Genomic DNA, 25954 nt, shown 5'->3' with positions numbered 1-25954 from the left:
AGCCTATTGTCTCATTGTGGCTCTCTACCATGGTGCTACCGTAGAAGAGCTGTGGTCATCATGAGGTAAACTAGGCCCAGTCAGGATTGAGATGCTTCAGTCCTCTATTCCTGTGTGATTTCAAGCTTCTTTACCGAGTGAACTGGACATTACTCCACATAAATGATGTCTGGTACAATATGTATTAAGAAAGGATGCAACCATTAAAGATTTGTCTTCCCATATTTTATCTTTCTTTCCCAGTGGGTGTAAACTGGACTAAAGGGAATACAGCTGATTTGATTGATGGCCTACAAGTCTCTGTCTGACATCAGCGTTAATGCCATGCTAGTCAGTAGTCAAGTTTTTGATGGAGCGGAGCTGTGCAAAGAACAAAGGCAATGCTTGTTGCAACACAAAATAGGAACCAAATCCAACTTCTTATTTATATTATATTTAGTTAGTATTATTCCTAAGTATTCCCGATGCAGGACTTCCATCAACATTTGACAGAAAAGATGAATCTGCTAATAAAATATGTGCTGCCTAAACTACCGTGGCCTTTGAAGGAATGTCTTTCAACACAACTGGTGGTATTTGCAGGGAAACCACTGTGCGCAACCACACACAGGCAATTCTGAGAACACCAGACGCAGAAGCTTTTGACCTCAATGAACGCGAGTTTGAATGAGCCTGCATTGACCTGATGGAAATGCACATTAGTAGTAGTACAAGTTCAACGTTGTTTATGAAATGTCCTACAGTATATGGGTTGTAGGGAGTCAGCCGTGTCAGCTGTTTTTGTGGTGTACAGTAGCAGGGACTGTGCTGTTGACTGGACTCCTGGGTGTAGTGTGCTGTTCATTTTTGATGCATTTTATACTGTGTCTTTTAGCTTCCGTTTCATGCTGTGTACAGTATAGTCTCTCCTCATTTTCTGGACAAGAACTTTGAGTCTGTCATTGTCGCTAGGGCTGGGACGATACGCTTTAGTCCCAATTTGATGATTTCACGATGCATGGGCGCCGATTTGATTTGTATTGCGATTCTAGAAGTATTGCGATTCAATAGTATTGAGTACTGCGATTTTCTTTTCCTTCTTTAACAAAAACAAAAGTTGAATAATACACTTCTAGAGACAATATCTCATGAGGCATTTCTAAAAACAGATTTTTCTAAGAAGAATGCAGATCAAAAGTCAGTCAGTCAGTCAGTCAGTCTAACATTTATTTCATTTGTAAAGAAGAACATAACATGGATTCTCTGCATTTTCTGCAGAGAATCCATGTTATGTTCTTCTTTTCTGTCCGTTTTGCTAGAAACAGATATGATGATCAGCGCTTCCACATAAACAGAACATATTTAGGGGAATCATTGGTAAAACAATAAATATAAAATATTGATAGGGAAAAAAATCAATCTTAAAAATAGTCGCAAAATAAATCACACGTACGTGAATCACACACACACACCCACCCCTAATTGTTGCATTTACAACCAGCACCTTGCAACTTTGTGGAGCAAGCTGTCCAAATATTACTCAACCAGGTTCACCTGTGCTCAGCCTACGACAAAGCTCTCTCTTGTGGGGCTTCCAGCTGGCCTCACACTCAGCTGGCTTTAGACCACTTCCCTCTCACGAACCTGCCATCTACCGGAGAGGCCTTCACTACTCTCCTCACCGCCTTGCCAACTGCCAGAAGTACCCTGGTTCAGGCACCTCACTGTGTCCAAGTTGTCAGTGGAGATAGATTTATGTGCTCATTGAATAATAATACAATAATCCACTAAGTGTCAGCCAAATCTGCCATATGCGTCTATTATTAGCCTTTTATCTCGGTCACTGTCGCATCTTTCCAGGCTTCCATCGTTCACTCCTTCATGAAATTTATATATGCATGCATTAATAGTATCCTTAATATTTCAGTGGATTTAGCCAAAAATAGAGTTTCCATTAGTGCCACGCGCTCATTGCATTTCCCCGCAGGAGTAAAAGGGCACGGAGTGGAAACAAAGTTGCTGTTGAAGCCAATGACTTTATTTCCCGAAATGTTGATGTTTTCTCTGTGCTAAACTACATCCATCATTGGTCATAAGACGCGAGCTTCTGCTTGTTAAAGTTCCACCCTGTCCTCCTGCCTGGCTGCACATTATTAGCCAAGCAACACCTGCCAGTTCTGAAAGCAACCTCTGATTTATTAAAGGTGATATTAGTCTGGCAGATGCAGTGAGCGGCGCTGCAGGAAGGCCGGGGTACAGACACAGATGATAATTGGGAGTCAGACATGCCTTCTTCAAATCAGATGTGAGAGGACAAAAGGTGGAGACCAATGTGATTAAAGCTTCATTAATTTGCTTTGCAAAGACGGTGACATCACAACTTGTTTGTCGAAGACTTCAAGAAACCCACTACAGGTCAATAACTCAGCCTTTAAATATAGCGTTTTCTCTACCATTATAAGGCTTTTAAGCTTGATTTATGGTTCTGCGGAGGCGCCACACAGAGCTTTCACCGTAGCCTACGTAAGTGACCTGATGTTTGTACTACGTTAGTGTGTGCGTCGAGCCGGCATGTGTGTGTGTGTGTGTGGGGAGTGTGTGATAGAGCGAGGGAGAAAGTGAGAGAGTGCCGGCGATTAGCTTCGCAGCGAGTGCCGAATCTAGAGTCATGGTGAGAGAAACGAAGAGTGTACCCTTTGCTTTCTTAGCCTGGCTCCGCCCTCCTATGTACTTCCGCTCAATCTTTAGCCAATCTTTACCGGTCCAATCAGCGAACAGAGGGAGTGGCTGAGAACCAGAGGACCAGGCTAGTGCTTTCTGACCACGGTGGGAAATCTGTAGCAGGAAAAGTTAACTCTCACCTTGATTTCATGTTGTCACTACCCGATGTGAGTCGAGTGCAGATGTGAGTTGCGCATGTGTCACTTTGCGACTTCACGCAGATCTGTTTTGCTGTTAGCCACAGAATAATGAGATACTGTAGGTACATTACATAGCAGTAATTTATTATTTAGCGTAAGGCATCACATTTTCACGGCATGATGCCTGATGTCAGTTCTAGATTAGAGGCTGAAGTAGCCTACCAGAACCTGCTAACGGGAGACTTCTGTAATGTCAATACAATAAAAATGGACCTACATAACGAAGTTCGTTCACTGCCGGCTACAAGTTAGCAATCAAACACAACAAAGGCTGTCACTTGAATGGAGTTTTGAGCTTGAACGTTAGCAATCAAACAATCATAGATAGCTAAAACGTTTGCCGGATCCGGATCCCTTGGCGTTATGCGCAACTACATATGCGCGACTGACATCTGCACTCGACTCACATCGGGTAGTGACATCAGAGAAGGAGAACCAGCAAATGAGTCTGGGGAAATGCAACGCTACCAAGCCACGGCCAAACGACGTGCGTCGCTGCGACGTGTAGTTACATTTATCGAGAGGTGCGCGTCAGGCTACGGCGTAGGGTCCGGCGTAGGTTTGTGTCTCCACGTACCTATGTACGTAGCAACGGTGTAGATTTTACGCCGAAGTATTAAATCAAGCTTTAGGCAGAGCAGCCAACCTAAGCCGAATGAATGTAACATCAATATGAGGGTTGTCGGCCCCCCAGTGGAAGTTCTGTCTTTAAGCTGTATGATTGTTATTTATTCATTATTTGCTCTATCAACGTTTTAGACACATATATGGGAATGATAATGGACCAAAATGATGTGAAATTGCTTTTTATTTTATTTTATATTAAAAAAAACTAACATTTTCTTAGGGTAAGATCCCATCTCCCCGCCAAATACGTGCACCTAAGTCTTCCACAAACACTGAAATACATTCATTACATATAGCATTCAGTCAACTATGTTTATGGGGACAACTGGATTATATGCAGTAGAAAATGACTAGTTCATATTTTCAGTAATCGTTAAATGAACCGAAGAGCCTCTACATATCTGCTAGGTGTGTAAGAAAAAATCGATACACTTGAGTATCGCGATATTTTATTTTGCAATACTGTATCGATTTTCAAAAAGACAATATCGATTCTGTTTTTCTTTTTTAAATGTTCAAAAATATTCATGTAAGACAGTGGTTCACGTTTATGTTGTGTTTAAAGCCCCTACTACTAGATGGCTATGCTGAGACGCACCACTAGTGTCTTTGCCTAACAGTGCCTAACAGTGCCTAACAGTGCCTAGCAGTGCCTAACAGTGCCTGACTTTTTGTTAGAAGCTAACAATGTAGCTATGGCTGAACTTGCCTACTTTAGCATATACAAATTAGCTCACTAAGAACCTGGGAACCACAATCCCAAACTGCCAGTTTGATTTTCTGTGTACTGAATTGTTTACCTTAAGTAAACTTCTTTGACTTTTATGAACATGATGTCTTTTTTAAATATTAGGTTTTCTAAAATTATACTTAAAAAAACCCAATATATCGCCTTACCGTATTGAAATATATTGCAATATATTGAATTGTGACCCATGTATCGTGATAAGCATCGTATCTCCAGATTCTTGCCAATACACAGCCCTAATATCTACCTCATCAGTTCAGTGTTTATCATGCCAGAAAAAAAGGTCTCATTATCCAGTTGTTAAGTTGAATGCATGATGGGAAATGGAGTCCGATGAAAGTCACCCAGTTCAGTGTGTGCCAGTGTAACCATTTTTTTGATGATTTTGTGTTTCCAAACATTGATATCGCATGTCTGTATTTGTACCTAATACTATTTCTTTCTGCAGCAGGTGTCACTAAAGCTGCTCAGCAAACACATTCAGTTTCACTTATTTCACAACTGTCAATCAACCACCATGCAGAAGAACACATGAAAAACATGTAACATGTTCTGCAATCTTTCAGGTCTACAGTATCACAATGTAGCCTATGCGCCCTTTTGGAGACAGTAGGGGGTCATTAGACAGTCATAACAGCCTGTGCGGAGATTGGCTATAACAGTTGTAACAACTGAAAACTATGAAAGAGTGTCGTAAAAAGAAAAACAATGCATTCACACACAAAAACGCACCCAGTGAGGACAGATCACTCAACTTAATTCCACAAACATGACACATCGATTGTGACAGTTAACTCAGATTATATCAAGATAATCCGATAAAGTGCGCACAAACACGTACCTTACCTCCACGACAGCCTTTTTTTTTTATTTCTTTTTTCTTTTTTAAATCCTTGGACAGTGTTGGGAGCGTCAGAAGCTCTCGGTTAATCAGTTATTTCCATGGATGTTGACATAATGTCGTCTCTTCACTGTTGGACTTTACGGATTCATACAAGTCTCTAAAGTAACTTTGAGCGGCCGTGGGAGGCGGACCGATGGCACACATCGGCCTCCTGTCCTGGGGTAGGCTACTCCGACAGCGAACCGCAACGCAACGCGCCGGACGTTTTTTTTTAAAATCGTGAATGTTGTAATAATAACTCGTGGGATAGTTTCCTCTTGAATTAAGACGTACTGTCAGTGTTCATAGAAGAGTTCAAAGCTGTAATCCGTCTGACACGGAGTGGGCGGAGCTGCGCGGAGCTGCACACTGCAAAAAATACTCCATCTGAGCGTTTGGTTTGGACCGACCGCAGGGCCAACTCGTGTGTACTTTTTTACAGCGTGCGTGGTGTCTCTGTCGCAGGTAAATGGACCTGCAGTTGTCCTTCTGCAGGTGGACATGGTCGTAACGCTGTTTGTAGTTTTTTTCTGCAATGAATGATCATGATCATGATAATGATACTACTCGAGTAGTATCATTAAGCACAACAAAAATATGTCAATGCCACGTTCTAACAATGCACACTTTATAAAGGGTTTATATAGTACAGGCCAAAAGTTTGGACACACCTCATTCAATGCGTTTCCTTTTTATTTTCATGACTATTTACATTGTAGATTATCACTGAAGGCATCAAAACTATGAATGAACACATATGGAATTATGTACTTAACAAAAAAAGTGTGAAATAACTGAAAACATGTCTTATATTTTAGATTCCTCAAAGTAGCCACCCTTTGTTTTTTTATTAATAAGGGGGAAAAATCCCACTAATTAACCCTGACAAAGCACACCTGTGAAGTGAAAACCATTTCAGGTGACTACCTCATGAAGCTCATTGAGAGAACACCAAGGGTTTGCAGAGTTATCAAAAAAAGCAAAGGGTGGCTACTTTGAGGAATCTAAAATATAAGACATGTTTTCAGTTATTTCACACTTTTCTGTTAAGTACATAATTCCATATGTGTTCATTCATAGTTTTGATGCCTTCAGTGAGAATCTACAATGTAAATGGTCATGAAAATAAAGAAACACATTGAATGAGAAGGTGTGTCCAAACTTTTGGCCTGTACTGTAAATGATAACTATAGGTTTTATTCATTACGAATGAATGGCTAATGAATGATCATTAAATCATTAATTTGCTGAAACTCGGCTTTAAATGTACATTCTTTACATTCCAGCTATCCTCTCCTTTTGGACTCTTCAGGATGTCTTCAACATGTTTTAGGCCAAGGACCCCTTAGCTGAAAGAGAGACAGAGTCTCATATATACTATATACTACATATTGTATGAAATTGAGTTGCGTATTAAACTAGGCCTACAATAATATGTAGGGTGGCCTTTTTGTGATGCATACAACACTAAGCTATTAAAATATACAGTATATTGACATTCACATATTTATACATCATGTTTTAATGTTAAAGATAGATGTTTCACAGTAAATCCTTAAGCCTAAAGGCCATTTTATACCTCTGCGTCTACGCCGGACTCTACGCTGTAGCCTGACGTGCACCTCTCGAAAAATGTAACTACATGTCGTGGCAACGCACCCCTCGGTCGTGTCTTGGTAGCGTTGCATTTCCCCCGACTCATTTCCTGGTTCTCCTTCTCGGAGAACCAGGAACCAGTCTTCAACAACATGAGATCAAGGAGAGGGTTAACTTTTCCTGCTCCAGATTTCCCACCGTGGTCAGAAAGAACAGGGGAGACACTTTGTTTCTCTTACTAGGACTCTAGAGTCACTACTCCCTCCGAAGATAATCACCCTCACTCTCTCACTTCTCCCTCGCTAACACACTCCCCCCTACACACACACGGTGGCTTGACGCACACACCAGCGCACACCAGGCCACTTACGTAGGCTACGGCGAAAGCTCTGCGTGGAGCCTCCGCAGAACGCAATGTTTTGTTTCACTATGGCCACGCCGAGACCCGCCCTTCAATAGCTACTATTGGCCAGGCGTCCATGCTTACGCAAGGTAACGTAACCTGATTTGTTCAGGTCCTATCCCCTGACCAATCGGCTATCCTAACCTTAACCACTCGAGGTCAAATGCCTAACCCCAACCAATCGACCACTATGGCCACGCCAAGTGGGTCTTGGCGTGGCCATAGTGGGATTCGTAATTTTGCCCGCAGAACCATAAAAAGGCCCTAACTGTATCTGTGGATGGCGACCTTAGTGGCTACCTTACCTACAGGCCAATAAGCCTGTCATCAACGTTAAACGATTTATCTTTGCTAATAATATGTTGGACTCATGTTTATGTATATTTGCTTACATATTAACCCCCAGTGCATTGCCTCTGAGGACCCCCTCAGAGTCCTGGACCCCCTGTTGAAGATCTCGGGGCTATATCATTAAAGTAACTCTGCACACTACTGCATTCTTACTGTCCGAAAAGCCATTGCGCCTTAACATAATTTCACGTTTAAAAGCGGTTTGTCTTCTTTATCTAATGTAAATTGTACTTGTTTCAATGTACTCTTCTTTCTCTCTTTCTGATGTTGACATTGACCGTAGTGTGTCTGTACAATTTTGTCTTTCCTATTACTTTAATGTCTTTGTTTAGGTTCTTGTTACTCACTTGTGTCGGTGTTGTATGGTAGGACCCCCCCTCGGAGACGAGATGGTTTATCTCAAGGGGTTTATCCTGATGAGTAAACGTGTACAACAGTAAATCCCTCTGTTTGGCATATGGCCACTTACCCTCTGGAAAAAGAGCTGCAGGGCATCCGGTATAAAACCCACGTACTAATGACTGAGTAAGCATTTATTAACGGATAACCAACATTAATAATTAAATTGCTACAAAAATAGAGAGGACGGACACCAGCCAAAGGAATTTATCACAACCTGCCAACCCCAAACGTGTTCTTATTAATGACTTATAACTCCTCCACAAATCATTAGTAAATGGTTTATTAATAATTACTGACACCTTCCAGTTCCAATGCACACATCCTTATAAAGGGTACCATATATATATATATTTTATCATTTAATTTTTTCTGTTGAAGGTATCAAATTCAAAAGCTATTGATTTGTTTAAAATAATCCCGCTGCAAAAAAAATAAATAAAAAAAGTCAATTTGTACAGGTTGATGGCTCACTTTGAATCAATGCTATTCTTAAATAAAGTGAAGAACTCATTTGTAAATGTATTCTAAACACAGCTTCCTTTCCTTCAGGAACATTGTAGAAATAAGATAGGATTTTCTTTCTAGAGACACGGTCTACTTGTATCAAACAGTATGGACATGTGACAGTTTTCCAATCCCCATACCATATTCTTGTTCGGTATTTTCACAAGATTTTAAGACTCACTTGATAAAATGTATGGTTAATGCAGCGTGAGGAAACATCACTGCAAACATAGGGGGCATCGAAATTCAGTTTCAGTCCTTTCTGCAGACATAAATGTTACGCAGTCAATTTGACATTACGGATATTAAAATTGCAGGCGGATAAGACAGCTGAAACAGAGGGGAGAGATGTAGACAGGAGAGAAGAGAAGTGACGTATGAGAAGTTATCTGGAGGAGATCTGAGATTTGTCCCTCTTCCTGTTGGCTGTCTCCAGCCTTGTTTGTCCCATTTTGGACATGATACTCGATACAGTGTCTCGTGTGCTGGAGTTGAGAGGGGTGAAATCAAGTGCCAGTTTCAAGTGTGGCTGGATATTTCAGGAAGGAGAGATCAAAGGGGGATAAGAGAGAAATAATTTAATTAAACTTCTCTGTGGGTGGGGGGCGGGGGATGCTGAAGTCGCCATGGAGGGTCGGCATTGGCCCCATCTCTAGGAAATGTTAGTGTTTCCTGGAATGTCCCAAGCCGAACTACAAGGGCGGAGGTGAAGAGGTTTTGGATGGGCTTTATGGAGTCGCACACTATGATGGAGAGTTTCCACGGAGCAGACAACAGCTATGAACGCTTTTCAAAGGCCTATAGGTGGTCAGAAAAAGGCTCTCATATTTATCATATTTAGGCATTTTGATTGGTTGTTGTAATAATTAACACTTGGTTGTACTTCCCAGTACAAGACCCATAGAGGCCTTGCATTACCACATAGGGGGTATGCATTTATTCACAGGGGGGATGGGGGTTACAACCATCCCAATAATCAAAACTGTCCAGAAAAATTCACCACAATGCAGGAATTTAAGTGTTTGATATGCTCAAAACTTTAAGCATATCAACCCCCAATGTTGAACCCAAAGTTACGCCCTTGCATGACCAAAACCTGGCACAAAGGTAGAGCAGATGAGTAAGGTCTTGTAAGAGATCTATTCCAGGCCCAGCAGTCAGAGATTAACCCCTGGCCTGGGCTCATTACGTCAGATCCATTTAATCCCACACTATTTAGCAGTGGCAGGGAGACGGTCCCTCAACTAGAACTTCTCTAACAGGTGAAATGCATGCTGGTGTTGAGAATTTACGTGTTTCAGAATCTCTGAAGAAGGAGAGGCTGGGGTCCAAATGGAGGGTTAACACAAAGATTTATTAATAAAAATGATAAGTCAAAATACAGAGAATTACGCTGCAGCGGGCCTTGAAAATAGTTGCTTAACCCTAAAGTTCCCACATCTATTTCGCCCCGAACCCCTGTCGGCCCCCTGCTTTATTCCTCCAATCCCAGGAGCGGTTACTTTTCTCCTTCGTGAGTAAGAGCCTTCCTCATAGGCTCTTTGTTGGCATGGTGACAGGTTGGACGCATCTTGTTGGTTTCTTCGCTGTCCAATTAGGAAGGACATGCTCTAAACTCTGCCCCCTAGGGGTCATTTGCACCCACAGATCAATAGGTTCTATCATGCAGATGTTAAGTCTTACAAGTTTACATGAATTAAAATTCTATTGTCCTAACCCAGACTAAGGCACCAGGAGGTTGGAGACTGAAGGAAGCAGAAGGTTATTTCCTGCTGTGTAGCAGAAGGTTTCTCTTTATAAGATATGATAATAGTTGGTTTTAATCTAATCTATCTGCAAGAGACAGGAAGAGAGGGGGAAAGGAAGGGTCTGTCTTTGACTATTGTTTACAGAGACAAAAGGTGGTGACTGTGATAACCAAATCAGTCTCGACATCAGCAGTTATATAGATTCATTCCTATTTTCATAACCCGGTTGCAGCATACAATTTATTACTTAAAGCATAAAACATACATGGTTATTAAAATCAGCACTGTGACAACTTTATTTTACTCAACACTGGTCCTGTGGTTTGTTAGTGGGAAAAACACATGCATACACGAATGAATTGAAATGAATTGAAATGTGTAGCCTACTTGCAATTCAACTCACCACAGTGTTGCTAAGGTAATTTCATTGCTTGGTGTAAATCAAGTATGATGATGATGATAGTGAAGGTGGCCGTGGTGGTGATAGTATGATTGTGATGTGTTGTACAGCGGGCAGTGTGCAATTTTGTTGGCCAGTGGCAGTCTCTCCATGCAACATGAGCATGTCCATGCAGAGTGATGCAACAGCCTGTGTATTTTATGTATATGTGTATGTATGTATGCACTATGTCGTGTTGAATTCATTAAACAGCAGATAGTGTTTGTTTGTCCAAGACAAATTTCCTTCGGGATAATAAAAATCTATCTTATCTTAGTAACAGTAACCTAGTAGTAGCACCAGTACCAACAGCAGTAAAAAGACAATGCTCTTTTGCTTCCTGTTTTTATGTCAGCTTTTTGTCGACTTCTAGTGGTCGTAGGAAGTACTACCAGTGCTCAGACAGTCAGTATGTCAGCCAGCAGAGGGTGCCTGGACGCCTGCTGTACTGTTGGTTACTTGTCTCTCTTTTGAGTGATTGTGAGAAAAGCCAAAGATGTGAACATGGACATAATTCTAAATTAATTTGTTATATCTGGGTATTGTAGTTCTTCTGTGTGAAGCAATGCTCAGATAAAGACTCAGAGAAACTGGAGCCAGACACTGCTGTACCAAAAATAAGGTATTTGATTTAGAGTGAATTCAAATGAACTTTAGATTAAAATGCACAGAAAAGGCTCGGTGGAAGGCTTAAATGTAGGCCAAAAACAGTGAATACATGAATGAAGACTGTGGGGAAAGACTGAACCCTTTGGGGAGTTCATTCAGAGATATGTCAGGAAGAGGAAGTCATAATGAAATATGTGGGCTGTCATTACACAGCAATCAAGTTAAATCAAAAGCTGTTATTACCAATCAAAAGTTATGTAAACACACCAGACAAGAATGTATTAAACCACACATGAAAGCAAGGATTCAAAATGCATTTTTCTAATGTTCATTTTAATAACACTAAACATTACACTACAGTATACTATACTACTATACTACAACCTTATAATACATACACAACACGGTTTGACTCTTGAGTGTTTGAACATTAAATCAGAGAAGCATTGCAACAAACCTTTCACGAAATGTATATGCAATATTAGATTAATAAATGAACATGTGCCTTGGGGATAATGATGTCATCAGGGTTACTGTGGGAAAGCCTGTGTTACACACTGGGTCTAGCCTGACAAGCCAGACCCACATCAAGATGTTGGGTCTGGGAACTCCCCATTGGCAGGGCTCAATCCGAGGGGCGGGATAAACAGTTGTCTTTCAAATTCCCTCTGCACGCAATAGGATAGCTCTACAACCAACCAGAGCAACGCTAGTTGATAGATTCAACTTTCAAACACATCTTCCTTTTTTAAGAATGATTTCAGTGCCGTTCTTTGTTCTTTTCTCAAAGAAAAGCTTAACTCCAATTCTTCCAGAAGACCGCTGTTCCCAGCAGACTCTAGACACGATGTGATTGGCCTGACCAGAGTTTGGTTTTTCCAGCTCGCAAGCCAACAGAGAGTTGCTAGACCCCCTGACTGCAAATTACATTTGCTGCCTCTAGGGTGCGTCTAGATTTCTAGGCTACACTGGGTCATCATGGAGTTTGAAAGAACTTTTAGTTTTGGGAGCTTGACCTATACGAGGGAAAAACAGGCAGGATTTTTAAAATGGGTTTCTTTCAAGCCACTCAACTTTGATCAAGAGCAGAACCAAATGATCGTGGAGTACTCCTTTACAAAATGATGCCTGTACTTCCTGTAGTCAAAACACAGAACAACAGAGACATAACATCAGGTTATCTAGCACACTCTCGCATTGCTAGAATTGTACAGTGTTTTGTGGAACAGACTTAAAAACTTACTTACTAACAAAAGTAAGAAACAAAATCAAATCTGATTAATATCTTTCCCTCTGAGCTATTACATCATATAATATCTGGGTAAGATGATAGTTACGTAGTTGCAAATATTGCAACAGTGAATTCAAATCACTGGTCATTAAATGAATGTCCTGGTCTATGGCGGATTTGCAAATCATGATGTTACAGAAACAGAGATAAAGTCACTTTAATTAATCAGACTAACAGAAATTCTACTGAAGATATATCAAATCTGGTTTTGTATAGCCTACCTCTTAAGACTTACTGTACATCTTACTAATGTATGGCAGAAAGACAAAACAACATACTAAACTATTGCTGCATTTCTATAATAACAGATTCATAATTATGTCTGCTGTGAAAGACTGGATGTTAAGTGCTTTCTTGCTCCTGAACTGAGATAAAACTGATATGCTGGTCATTGGCCGTGCTCGGCATAGACACCAGTTTGATCACATAGCAGTAACTCTAGACATCTGTGTGATATCCCAAAGTTCAACAGTTAAGAACCAAGGTGTTACGTGCGATACAACCCTTTGTTTTTATCAGCACATCCCTCTTTCACTGACGCAACATAGCTCAAATCAGATCTTTTTTATCAACGGCTGATGCAGAGATTGTAATTCAAGCCTGTATCATCCAGACTGGAATGTTTTCCTGCCAGGCCTGCCGCAAGCTTTTACTAAAGTCTTCAGATGGTTCAGAATGCTGCAGCAAGAATCTTAACGTACTCATATTCTGCTCATTTTCAGGTTCATAATTGTATTTAAAGGTTGTACCATAATAGGTTTACATGGTTTCATTTTCAAAAAACACCATATATTTGTTGTACTGCACATTGCTGCAGCTCCTCTTTTCACCCTGTGTGTTGAGCTCTCTGTTTTAGCTACAGAGTGAGACATCTCACTTCTGTTCCATCTTTGTTGGGAGTTGCACATGTGCAGTACCTAGGTAAGGACTACTAGCCAGTCAGAAGCGAATAAGCAGAGTATGAGGGCGTACCCTGACAGTACCTAGGTAAGGACTACTAGCCAGTCAGAAGCAGAGTATGAGGGCGTGCCCTGACAGTAATTAGGTAAGGACTACTAGCCAGTCAGAAGCAGAGTATGAGGGCGTGCCCTGACAGTACCTAGGTAAGGACTACTAGCCAGTCAGAAGCAGAGTATGAGGGCCTGCCATGCTAGCAGCTAGGCGAGCATTATAACGTGTGTTCCAAAGTGACCACGTCTGTCTCTGAAGTAAAGGCTGGACTACAACAGAGCTGTTTGGAGCAGTTGGTGAACAGTGTTTTCTGTTGGAGATGGTAAGTCCCTTTGGGGGGGACTTTGGGCTTTTTCACTTTGTAAACTTATAACGTGCACAAAAAGATATATAACACAATAAAGGAAAGGAAAAAAGCCCAAAAGCATAATATGAGCACTTTAACATAACCTGCAAGGATCAGAACATAAAGCCTTGTCCAAATGACACACATCTTTGTAAGCTTTGGGTTCAAAAACTTTAAACAAGACGGCCCAAACAAAAGAAGCGCTCAATGCAAAATATGTGGTATCACGGTAAAAGATTCTGGCTCAACCACATCTAATTTTATCAGGCATCTGAAAACGCACCCTGATAGGTGAGTAAACATGTTGAGCTCAGCATTGACCATCTACCGTTAGCTTGCTTCTTGCTTTAGCTATGACCTAACGTTACGGGAGGTTAACTCCGACTGTCTTCCTTATCAAATATAAATGAGCGTTTGTTTAATTGCCAAACATGTGGTGGTCGATTAACGTTACGTTAATCATTTACGTGCCGCTGTCTGCCATCACGTTAATTATTAACGTTGTCTGCAAACAGGTTACAGGATTATTGTTGATCATATAACAATAATTACAGTTTCATTTAGTCATAACGTTACACTGGTTTGAGAGTCTGGGATGTGTTGACTTACAGTAGTTTATAAGGTATGATTAGTTGTATAGGCAGTGCACATTACATGGATCTGCCACTAAGTAAATAACAAATAATTGAGGATTCTCTATCATAAGGAAGTGCACTGTAGTGTGTTAAAAATTTCATTTGGTTGCAATAGTGTTTTGCATTTAGCTACACTGTGCTGTTTTGCAGTTTTGCACTAAATAGGAGTATGTCAATTTTAGTGTTGTGAGTTATAACATTTTCTATATTTGGTCTTATGGGCCCACAGAGACAGCACAATAGGAGCCAAGGCCTTTTATTATAATTTATCGACAGACAAGGGAGTCCTTTTTCTTCAGAACCTCAATTTTTGGCCTGTACTGTACTGTATGTTCAAGCTACAAGAATAGAAACAAAATACAGATATTAACTTAAAAGTAAAGCATTCTTGGTGTTTTTGTCATGTTGCAATAGTCTGTTTACACTGATTATATACCAAAATCAAAGCTGATACTGTATACTGATAGATAAAGGAGTCATAATAAAACATTACATGCTTTGAATTCCTTATATATAGCTATGCAGTGTTCTAAGCAGCCTGGATAGGTCGCTGTACGTGATGCAACACTTATTATAACCACAAGAGACTTGAGACTTGACTTGGACTCTAGCTCAGAGACTTGAGACTTGACTTGGACTCTAGCTCAGAGACTTGTGAGCATCTCTGCTAGCCAGTCAGAAGCACAGTATGAGGGCGTGCCCTGACAGTAGCTAGGTAAGGACTACTAGCCAGTCAGAAGCAGCGTATGAGGACTACTAGCCAGTCAGAAGCAGAGTATGAAGGCGTGCCCTGACAGTACCTAGGTAAGGACTACTAGCCAGTCAGAAGCAGAGTATGAGGGTGTGCCGTGACAGTACCTAGGTAAGGACTACTAGCCAGGCAGAAGCAGAGTATGAGGGCGTGCCGTGACAGTACCTAGGTAAGGACTACTAGCCAGTCAGAAGCAGAGTATGAGGGCGTGCCGTGACAGTACCTAGGTAATGACTACTAGCCAGTCAGAAGCAGAGTATGAGGGCGTTCCCTGACAGTACCTAGGTAAGGACTACTAGCCAGTCAGAAGCAGAGTATGAGGGCGTGCCATCTAGCAGCTAGGCGAGCATTATAACGTGTGTTCCAAAGTGACCATGTTTGTCTCTGAAGTAAAGGCTGGACTACTATAGAGCTGTTTGGAGCAGTTGGTGAACAGTGTTTTCTGTTGGAGATGGTAAGTCCCTTTGGGGGGGACTTTGGGCTTTTTCACTTTGTAAACCTATAAGGTGCACAAAAAAGATATAAAACACAATAAAGGAAAGGAAAAAAGCCAAACCACATAATATGAGCACTTTAACTAAAATTAGAAAATGTGACCATATTACATAAGTTTTAACTTCCCTTCATTGGCAACCGATCCAAGCCAGATAAACTTCTGATGACTCACAAAATTGTAAATGTCCCTTCCCAATCAGGACTCTCGTCCAATCAGGACTCTCCGCTCTCAGAATACAGGGCTCCTGTCTGTCAGCAGGCCACAGGGCCTTTTCCTATCGTGCCCTCTTCTTCTGGAATAACCTCCCTGTAGACATCAGTCTGATTGTGTTGAGGCCTTTAAATCCAAACTCAAAATTCAAACCTACTGCTTTAACTTTCAATGAAATGTGCATTCTTTCATTAACCAGTTGGCGGGCCATTCTCAGTCTCAATGTATAATTTTTATATCCTCTTTATCCTGCTTTCTGAAGGCCACTGCATCGCAATCTCTTTTACAGTAACTACCCCTGTGCTGGACCATCAGCTGTCCTCCTCGTGTCTCATACAACGGGCAGTGTGCAATTCTGTTGTTGTGTTGTTGTGTTTTTGTTTCATTCTCTTATCTGTGTGAATTATGTGCTTTAGTTTTGCGTCCTGTGTGATTGTGTGTCCTCTCCTCACACCTAGAAGCTGCCTGACATAATACCGGATCCATCTTCTTCATATATTCTCAACAGACAATTCATTTTCTCTTTTTTTATTCTCAACAGACAATTCATTTTCTCTTTTTTATTGCACTATTTGCACATTATCGCTGTACATTTCATATTTTATATATTATTACTGTATATTTGTTTTTATTATATATGTTTAAAGTATTGATAATATATGTTGTTTTTATTTGTTGTTTGTATATCTGGAGTGGTAACGAAAATAATTTCCCCCTGGGATTATTAAAGTATTTCTGATTCTGATATCAATTATTACTATATATTCTTTGCAAATTTTGCACTCAACCCATTCAGCCTCTTATTTTCTTGCAACAGTTACTCTGTATGTATATATTTGTTTTTCTGTATTTATTGTTTATTTCATATTAATGTTTAATATGTTTGTTTGTTTGTTTATGTATGCCCCTTTCACCAAGGCAAATTCCACATAAGTGTACTTATTGTGGCAAGAAAACCTTTTCTGACTTTCTGACGATATGTTCACATTCTATGTATGTTTTTGTCATGTGGATTGTGTATACTGTACTATTGTTATGTCAGTTGCTCTTCCTGAGGTTTATTCCACTTCTTAGGGTGGAGTTTTCCTTATTCAAAATGAGGGACTAGGGATAGAGAGTGTTGCATGTTGTACAGATTGTAAAGGCCCTTTGTGATCTGTGATGTTGGGCTATACATGTATAAATAAATTTAACTTGATTTACTGTAACAGAGGCAGTGTTAAAGCGGACGTGCATCCGCTTCTTCTGTAACTTCCTGCTGCCTGATCACATATAAACACCACTCCCCAAGCGGGGGGGGGGATGCACATACCACCAGGAAGAAGAGAAGGAAGCATTCATGGGAAAATATGCAACCAGAGAATTCAGTTCCCATACTCTTTTCACAAAGGGAGTTCCCATATTCCCTTTGTCAAGAATCCATATGCATACATATTTAAAAGTAATAAGTAAAAGGTTTCTATACTACTGAATATAGCTGCAAAAGTTGCTGAACTAGCGAGTTTGCCTTTGGAGCTCCCTGTTGTTATGGAGAGCTTGAGTCAAACTCCCACAGGCTTAAGACAATAAGGGTGCTGATACAGTTACCAGGAAGAATCAGGCAGAAAAAAAAAAAAAACACCAGATCCTGTCTGCCTCTCTAGGGACTAAACATACTGTTGCTGCCAAGTTCACCACATTTGTGTCAGAAGGGTGCTTACCACAATCCGACCGAACCGCTAAACTGACACATTAGCACTTTTTTGTTATGTAACACTGAGGTATCAGACATGTAGCTCGAGGTCATGTTTCATTTGTGTGATTGTCAGATGGACTGCTATGGTTTCAAAGAACATCATGTTGTCTCCTGCAGTTTACTGTTGGTTCTCCTGGTGATGGGGCTGTGCGGCTAACACGCATCATGTGACCTGATGCCCTGCAGAGTCACACATGAAGCTCAGTTTACTCATCCCGGAGAGTACTATTAAAGCGACCATATTCTGCTCATTTTCAGGTTCATAATTGTATTTAGAGGTTATAATCAGAATAGGTTTACATGGTTTAATTTTCAGAAAACACCATATTTTTGTTGTACTGCACATTGCTGCAGCTCCTCTTTTCACCCTGTGTGTTGAGCTCTCTGTTTTAGCTACAGAGTGAGACATCTCACTTCTGTTCCATCTTTGTTGAGAGTTGCACATGCGCAGTAGCTAGGTAAGGCTCACATCAGCTAGCTAGCTGTTTCTCCAACTTCAGTCAGTACAAGGCAGGATTAGATTTAGACTTCTTCTAAACGAGGGCGCACTTCCAACTTTACGTGGAATACCTGCAGAACAGGGACATGGAAGTAGTTCTTTTGTAGATTATGGTGAGCTTGTGTGTGTTGTAGCAGGGTTTTGCCATTGAGAACGAGGGGGCTAATGATGTAGAAAGCCCTGCAGATTTTGACTGAAGAGACTGAAGGGAGGACATTCAGAAACCGTATCTCACTCAAAACAGCATGGATGTTTTTTTTTTCCAAGTTTGTATGCGTGTGGAGGCACCAGAGACACAAAAAAACACCCCAAATCCCAGAAAAAGTGATTTTTTTCATAATATGGGCAATTTAAGCACGGGAAAACAGCTGTAAAATGTTTTCTGTGGCTCTTGAGGAGCTTTTTAAAGTCTGAAAAAATAACCCTGATGAATCACTGGAGTGTTCCTTTAATACAGTGAATCTGGGACAAAAAAGTGATAACACCTTTACTTTGTGTATCCCAAATACAACTATCTTGATTATTTAATTGGATGAGCTGAGGGAAATACTGATGAAATACTAAAGGGAATTTTTCCCTTGTATGTTTTGAAGCGCAGCCATAATTAGTAAAAGTAATGAGGGCTAACTTTATTATGGGTCACTGACTGGTAGGGGGCTGAGTGATCCAACTGGACTACAATTTCAGGCTTTAGGACCTGGAGGGGGAGGATTGTTGTCCCCTGAATACTATGGGCGGGACTGGCCTGGATGGAAGATTCCAGTGCAGAGATTTTACTGCAGCTGTCTCAGACAACTCTGTTTCTGACCATTACATACGGTAACTTTACATAGAGGAGGTCAGCGCTGGGGGATCTATTTGCGAGCAGCTTGAGGGTAACCATCTGAATTATTGAAAGAGGCTAATAAGGTAAGATGAAAGTACTGGGAGTAAGGGGGGAAGGGAGAGTTTGCAGTGTAGTGTTCAACCGGTGGGAAATGCCCAGGCATGTGAAAAGAGGCCACAAAGTCAGATCTGTGATATGCGGCTTAAGATTCCATTGTAGATATAATCAGTGTGGTTCATGTGTGTTGTTGGATAGGTTTAAAAAAATTAAAATAAGTTGAAGAAAATGTCAAAGTATTAGAAATGCATGAGAGTTTAGACATTTAGGGAGTTGGCTGCAACTTTTTACCCTAATACATCTGTGACATGTCTCTTTTCTTTGTGTACTTATTGCAGTATTACACAACGATAAAAAAAACATATATTCATTTGAGTGATGATATACACAGTGCCTCTTGAGCATTAAAACTGCACAAGAGAATTTCTCATCATTCATTCATTCATTCAAAGTCTCATGTCCAGTTAGAATAACTATTCGTAGCTGCAGAACATACACATTTACTGATTTCAAAATGTCACATGCAGCTCTTTATGAATGCTATTTAGATCACATCAGCAGCATTTGATTCATGTATCCCTATTTATTCTGTTCTGAACTTGCAAAACAGGAAAGATTCATCTTCAAGTACTTATTTTAAAAAGCGCTAAGACCATACTTATACGGTATTGTAGCCTAGACAAAAAAAATGTAAACTCTAAGCCTTTTAAAAAAAAAAGTGATCTCTATCATGCACATGGAGTTCAGATATCGCTCCATCTTTCTGTGTGGGCTTGTGTGAGCCTGTAAAAAATGTCTAGGAAGCTGCTGAGAGGAGACTCTTGATGAATACCATCCATCTCTTTTAAGTAGATGGTGGTTTTCTTAATGCATTTTATAAAGAGGCTGATACTTGTCCTAATCATCTGTCAGCACACAAACAGATTTTTAGAGTTTAAAAGACCCTACTGTAACTCTATAACCGTAACTGGCCGTATGCACAGAACCTTCTGGAAGCACACATCCCCTCTACATACGTGGACTGGAGTAAAAACCTGACATTTGTTGCATGTGTGTCAGCACGTCGTCACTTCTTCCAATCCCACCTGTAACCGATCAGCATCAACAAGACGTATTCCTCTATAGAACATTTTTGAATTCTTAAATCTTTTGTGTTGCCAAGACATGAAGAACCCAGACCCAGCTGGGCATTATTTCAGCCTAATTACATCCTGCAGCTGCCTACGTGGCTGTTATGTAAGTCTTGCCTTAAGGTCTACTGGGAGAGATGTCATTTGAATGATACTGGCTAACCCAACTCCCCTATTATTATACTTAAAAACAGGCAGAGTAAACCCTAAATATGCTGCAAAATTGTCTCCCTGAGTTTAAAAAAAGTAAGGTGAACAAGATATTTCAAACTGAAACGGAACAAACATCAACCCAGGCAAGACTTTGTCTCTCTCCTTTGGCCAGTAGATTACATTATTGACTAATGTTTGTCTTCATGTCTTCTGTTTTCTCTGAGTAGCACTACACAGAGATGTGGGTGACAAACCTGGTAGCCCTGGTCCTCGTGGCCACTTCAGCTTCAGCTGCCACCTCGGCTTCACCAGACAAAGTGCTGAGTAACCACGCCACCATCCTGGCTGACAACAGTGCCGAGTTGGCTTTTGGTCTCTACCAGAACATTGCTAAGGAAAAAGATGTAGAAAACATCCTCTTTTCCCCTGTAGTAGTGGCTTCCTCTCTGGGTCTGGTGGCTCTCGGGGGCAAAGCCTCCACCGCCTCTCAGGTAAAAAGCATTCTGAATGCAGCTAAGGTTAAAGATGAGCAGCTGCACGCTGGTCTGGCCGAGCTCCTGACTGAGGTGAGCGACCCAAAGACCCGCAACGTCACCTGGAAGATTAGCAACCGCCTGTATGGACCCAGCTCGGTCACCTTTGTGGAAGATTTTGTCAAGAGCAGCAAGAAGCACTATAATTGTGACCACTCCAAGATCAACTTCAGCGATAAGAAGAGCGCGGTGAGCTCCATCAACGAGTGGGCGGCCAGTTCTACTGATGGCAAACTGCCCGAGGTCACCAAGGATGTAGAAAAGACCGACGGGGCCATGATCATCAATGCTATGTTTTTCAAACGTGAGTGTGTACAAAACCTGGGTATGTGCAGTAATATTACTTTACGTTTTTCTCAAAATGAATTGTTTTTTTTTTTTTTTTTATTTCTCACAGCTCACTGGGATGAGCAGTTCCATCATAAGATGGTGGACAACCGTGGCTTCATGGTGTCCCGTAGCTACACTGTTTCAGTACAGATGATGCACCGCACCGGTAGGTCGAGACAGTCCTGTTGAGGGGTGTCTGTAGGTTTCAACAAGTTTATTTCAGACTTTTTAAGACCTTTTTGAGACGAATATGAATGAAATTCAAGACCTATATCACGACGTCAAACAACAACAACAAAAACGCAAAAAGGAAGTTCTTTTTTTCAAATTGAACATTGCTGTGTACTGAACACAGGTTAGAGCCATGTTTATGACAGTGGTACAATCTGAAAGAGACTCACTGCAATAACACAAAAGCTGATTGGCTGCAATGTAAGCTGTTATATTTGGACTAGCGAAAGAAAAAAACTACAACACCACAGAATCAAACAAAACATGCTAATGAGCCTTAGAGGTAGCGTTGCATGGACGTAGGAAATTTAAGACCTGTTTAAAATTATTTAAGAACTACACCACAATACTTCAGTGAATTTAAAGTGTTCATATTATGCTTTTTGGCTTTTTCCCTTTCCTTTATTGTGTTATATATATATTTTTGTGTATGTTATAGGTTTACTAAGTGAAAAAGCCCAAAGTCCCCCCCAAAGGGACTTACCATCTCCAACAGAAAACACTGTTCCCAAACAGCTCTATAGTAGTCCAGCTTTTACTTCAGAGACAAACGTGGTCACTTTGTAACACACGTTATAATGCTCGCCTAGCTGCTAGCATGGCACGCCCTCATACTCTGCTTCTGACTGGCTAGTAGTCATTACCTACAGTAGCTACTGTCAGGACACGCCCTCATACTCTGCTTCTTCGCTTCTGACTGGCTAGTAGTCCTTACCTAGGTACTGAGCATGTGCAACTCCCAACAAAGATGGAACAGAAGTGAGATGCCTCACTCTGTAGCTAAAACAGAGAGCTCAACACACAGGGTGAAAAGAGGAGCTGCAGCAATGTGCAGTACAACAAAAATATGGTGTTTTTCGAAAATTAAACCATGTAAACCTATTCTGATATAACCTCTAAATACAATTATGAACTTGAAAATGAGCATAATATGAGCACTTTAAGACTTTTTAAGGCCCCCGCAGAAACTCTTTGTTAGTATGTTCAGAAGCAACATTTGTGACACTTAAAGGAACAGATCAACATTGTGGGAAATATGCTGAACTGTAAAACAACAAATTGTCTTTCTTATGGTGGGTTACTGACGTGCTGGACTATTTCTGGGCTCTGAGCACTAACTTAATGGCCTATGTCAGAAATCCCTCCGTATATACAATATATTTATCACTTGCCATTTTGAATGTCCAAATTCATGTCAAAAAAGTATCTGTGCTATATAAATATAACTATATAGAGAGCCAGAGTGAAACTGGAGCTTTCAGGTTCTGTTCCAAAAGTAAAACAACTTCATTTTTACAATCATATTGACACCTGTAATAATACAAAATAACAAAAATCCAGTTTAGCAATATAACCTCACTAAATGGTATTTTAATCAAATATTGTTGTTCATTCTATGTTTTTGTTTTTAGTAAATATGATTTCCCGAGATCATTGCAGGTCAAACATCAGGGCTTGATAAAATAGTGCCCAAATTCCTAAAATGGAACAAAATTAGGAGAGTCCATGGCATGTGCTCTACTTTCTGCTAACAATTCCACAATGCAAACATATGCATCTTATAGATGAAAAGATGAAGCAGAATGACAAGAACATGCGTAAAGTGACCAACTGTCATTCTACATTTTTGTCCGGATATAAAGTGTTAATTATTAAGCTGTGTTATTTTGCTAGCTAATTCCCCTTGTTTAAAATATCCAAGCTAACCAGCTCCAGCTTTATATTAACACACTGACACGAGAGCGCTATGAATCGTCTCATTTAATCCGACAAGAAAACAAAGCAGGATATTTCCCACAATTTTGAACAATTACTTTCAGAATACTCTACGTGTTGCTCATAGAAACAACAGCTGCTTCATGACAGCTTTACATTCATCCTTATTCAAGCCCTGTGTTGGTTTGATAGGTGTCTCTGCAATACTAAATGTAACTTGTAACGCAATAAACATACCTGTGGTATAGGACAGGGAGAAAGTTAAGAGCTTCCCTAAAGTGTATTATAAGGCAGAGATTGTTAATATTTGTAATACATTTCATTTGTTTCCCCAGGTCTCTATGGCTTCTATGATGACACGACCAATAAGTTAAATATCCTGAGCATGCCTCTGGCTCATAAGAAGTCCACTGTGGTGTTCATCATGCCTTACCATACGGAACCTCTGGACAGAGTGGAGAAGATGCTGACCAAGAAGCAGCTGGATACGTGGATGGGCAAGCTGCAACAGACAGCAATAGCCGTGTCTCTGCCCAAAGTCAGCATGGAAGTCAGTCACAACCTGCAGGTAAAAGATGCAAGAGACTAAAAATGACACCTCAGTCTTAGTCTGTATCCACAAAGTTTCATTTCCGGGATTGTTCAGGTGCCGCCGAAAATTCCGCAGGATGTCCCTTATTTCCCTCACCTTCCTCTTTCTTTGTGTTGGCATTCTAAACTGCAGTGGATTTATGAGGACTATGGTTAACTGCTCCTCAGATCTCTGCAGGGTAAATCCAGACAGCTAGCTAGACTATCTGTCCAATCTGAGTTTTCTGTTGCACGACTAAAACAACTTTTGAACGTACACATGTTCCACCAAAACAAGTTCCTTCCCGAGGCTATTTTGCAGAGGTACCGTTGATCTGTCTGGCGCCTAGCTCCGCCCAAGACACTTGTGATTGGTTTTAAGATATGACAATAAACCAGAGCACGTTTTTCTCCCATCACTGAATGCTACACTCACTTTGCCAGACTTTCCTTCACAGGGCTGCGAAGGAGGGTCTGGCTAGTCCACATAGCATTCCAGGATGGGAGAAAAATGTGCTCTGGTTTATTGGCATTTCTTTGCCGCTGCAAAATAGCCTTGGGAAGGAACTTGTTTTGGTGGAATATGTGTACATTCAAAAGTAGTTTTAGTCGTGCAACAGAAAACTCAGATTGGACAGATAGTCTAACTAGCTGTCTGGATTTACCCTGCAGAGATCTGAGGAGCAGTTAACCATAGTCCTCACAAATCCACCAAAGTTTAAAATGGCTACACAAAGAAAGAGGAAGGTAACGGACAACCGGCCAAAATGAGTGAAATTCAACTACCTCAGTCTTAACTTCAACTACTTTTATATAATCTGATTCTCATCTTAATGTTCTGCTCCTATTTAGAAAAGCCTTGGGGAGTTGGGCCTGACAGAGGCTGTGGACAAATCCAAAGCTGACTTGTCCAAGATCTCCGGGAAGAAGGGTCTCTACCTGGCCAGTGTGTTCCACGCCTCTGCCTTGGAATGGGGAACTGATGGCAACGAAATGGACATGAGCGTCTTCAGCACAGACAAGCTGAAAAACCCTAAACTGTTCTACGCCGACCACCCTTTCATCTTCCTAGTGAAGGACCAGAAAACAAACTCCATCCTGTTCATTGGCAGGATGGTTAGGCCAAAGGGCGATAAGATGAGAGATGAATTGTAACCACATTAAGTTAACAGGCTGAATGCGTGTGTGAGTGTAAATTTTCTATTGCAATATGCCGAGAGAAGTGCAAATGCAGGTGTCATATCGCACGAGTGCATTCCTTTACCTCACATGCCAACAGCATTCCACAATACACGGCTGAAGAGATGTGTTTAAACATTTTATCCTGTGTTTTAGTGAGCAACGCATTGTGCACACCCTTCCTTTTTAACTTGAAGATTATTTGATATCACTATGTGGCTTCTTTTTGCATTGGCAGATCACATTATGGACTTAAGACTTACATTAAGTATAATTTCCCTGATTAATGCCTAAAATGTAAATGCAGGAAGACAATACCTGTGCCAGCACAAAAAAGGTTTCTGTTGACAAGTCTTAACAGTCTTTGTAAAAGGTGTACAACAATCTTACTTTTGTAGAGATTTTATGGTGCCTGTTGTTTAATTTAACAATACGTTTTAGTTTGTCAAGCACGGCTGCTTTCAATTTGTTAACTCAAAGGATCTTCACAATTGTTTGCCCATCATTTGCACTGCTTTCCACCACAAGCATATATATTTTTAACCAAAAGGCTACATTGCTGTTTTTCTTATTATTGACCCTCCCTGAATGCACTGATCTGCACTGGCAAACAAACCAAATTATGGCTGATTTAATAAGAACTATCTATGATACAATGTGTGCACACATGATTTGACAATTTCAAAATATGGTTTTAGACTGTTAGAAATTTTCCAATTATTTTGCAATAAAAGTGTGAGAAAAACCAAACAACATTGTCAATTAGATTTTTTGATATTTGCTGCTGACATTTACTTTCATGTATTAGAAGACTCTGACTCATTCAGCCAGTCTTGATCTGTCTGTTGTCTGTTTGCCATAGAAGTTTAGCCTTGGGCAGGTCTTTTGAGCCCAGGCCTCTAGTGGGATTTTCCAGCTGAATAACATGGGGAAATTCCACAGAGTGATTGTGTGACCTCCTGGGCAGCCCTACTTCAGCAAGGAATGTGATAGAGTTGCAAAGGTATACACTTTATGGTAAACATTGCAAATTAAACTGTAAATACGCAGACAAAACTAAATATTTTGGTGCATCCAGATGGGTTCTGCAGCTGGTCCAATGAGA

General features: G+C 40.7%; 2 protein-coding genes across 6 annotated transcripts in view; one reads left to right on the top strand and one right to left on the bottom strand.

Annotated features, from left to right (window-relative positions):
* gdpd5a (glycerophosphodiester phosphodiesterase domain containing 5a) overlaps window positions 1-5497 on the bottom strand; it is a 41101-nt gene extending 35604 nt beyond the window's left edge. For 2 of the 5 annotated variants that reach the window (XM_039777547.1, XM_039777549.1), the window contains exon 1: window positions 5117-5497. The gene's annotated coding sequence lies outside the window, so the exon portion shown is untranslated. The remainder of the gene's footprint in view (window positions 1-5116) is intronic. The other 3 variants (XM_039777546.1, XM_039777548.1, XM_039777545.1) reach the window with 2 other exon arrangements.
* Window positions 5498-18865: 13368 nt separating this feature from the next.
* serpinh1a (serpin peptidase inhibitor, clade H (heat shock protein 47), member 1a) lies at window positions 18866-25599 on the top strand. Its single transcript, XM_039778679.1, has 5 exons — window positions 18866-19033; window positions 20518-21127; window positions 21221-21319; window positions 23436-23668; window positions 24523-25599. The coding sequence occupies exons 2-5, from the start codon at window positions 20530-20532 to the stop codon at window positions 24823-24825; spliced, it is 1233 nt and encodes a 410-aa protein (XP_039634613.1). The 5' UTR covers window positions 18866-19033; window positions 20518-20529; the 3' UTR covers window positions 24826-25599.
* The last annotated feature ends 355 nt before the right edge of the window (window positions 25600-25954 follow it).

Source organism: Perca fluviatilis, chromosome 16 (genome assembly GCF_010015445.1).
Source record: "Perca fluviatilis chromosome 16, GENO_Pfluv_1.0, whole genome shotgun sequence".
Lineage (NCBI taxonomy): Eukaryota > Metazoa > Chordata > Actinopteri > Perciformes > Percidae > Perca > Perca fluviatilis.
This window is presented reverse-complemented; position numbering and strand designations above follow the sequence as displayed.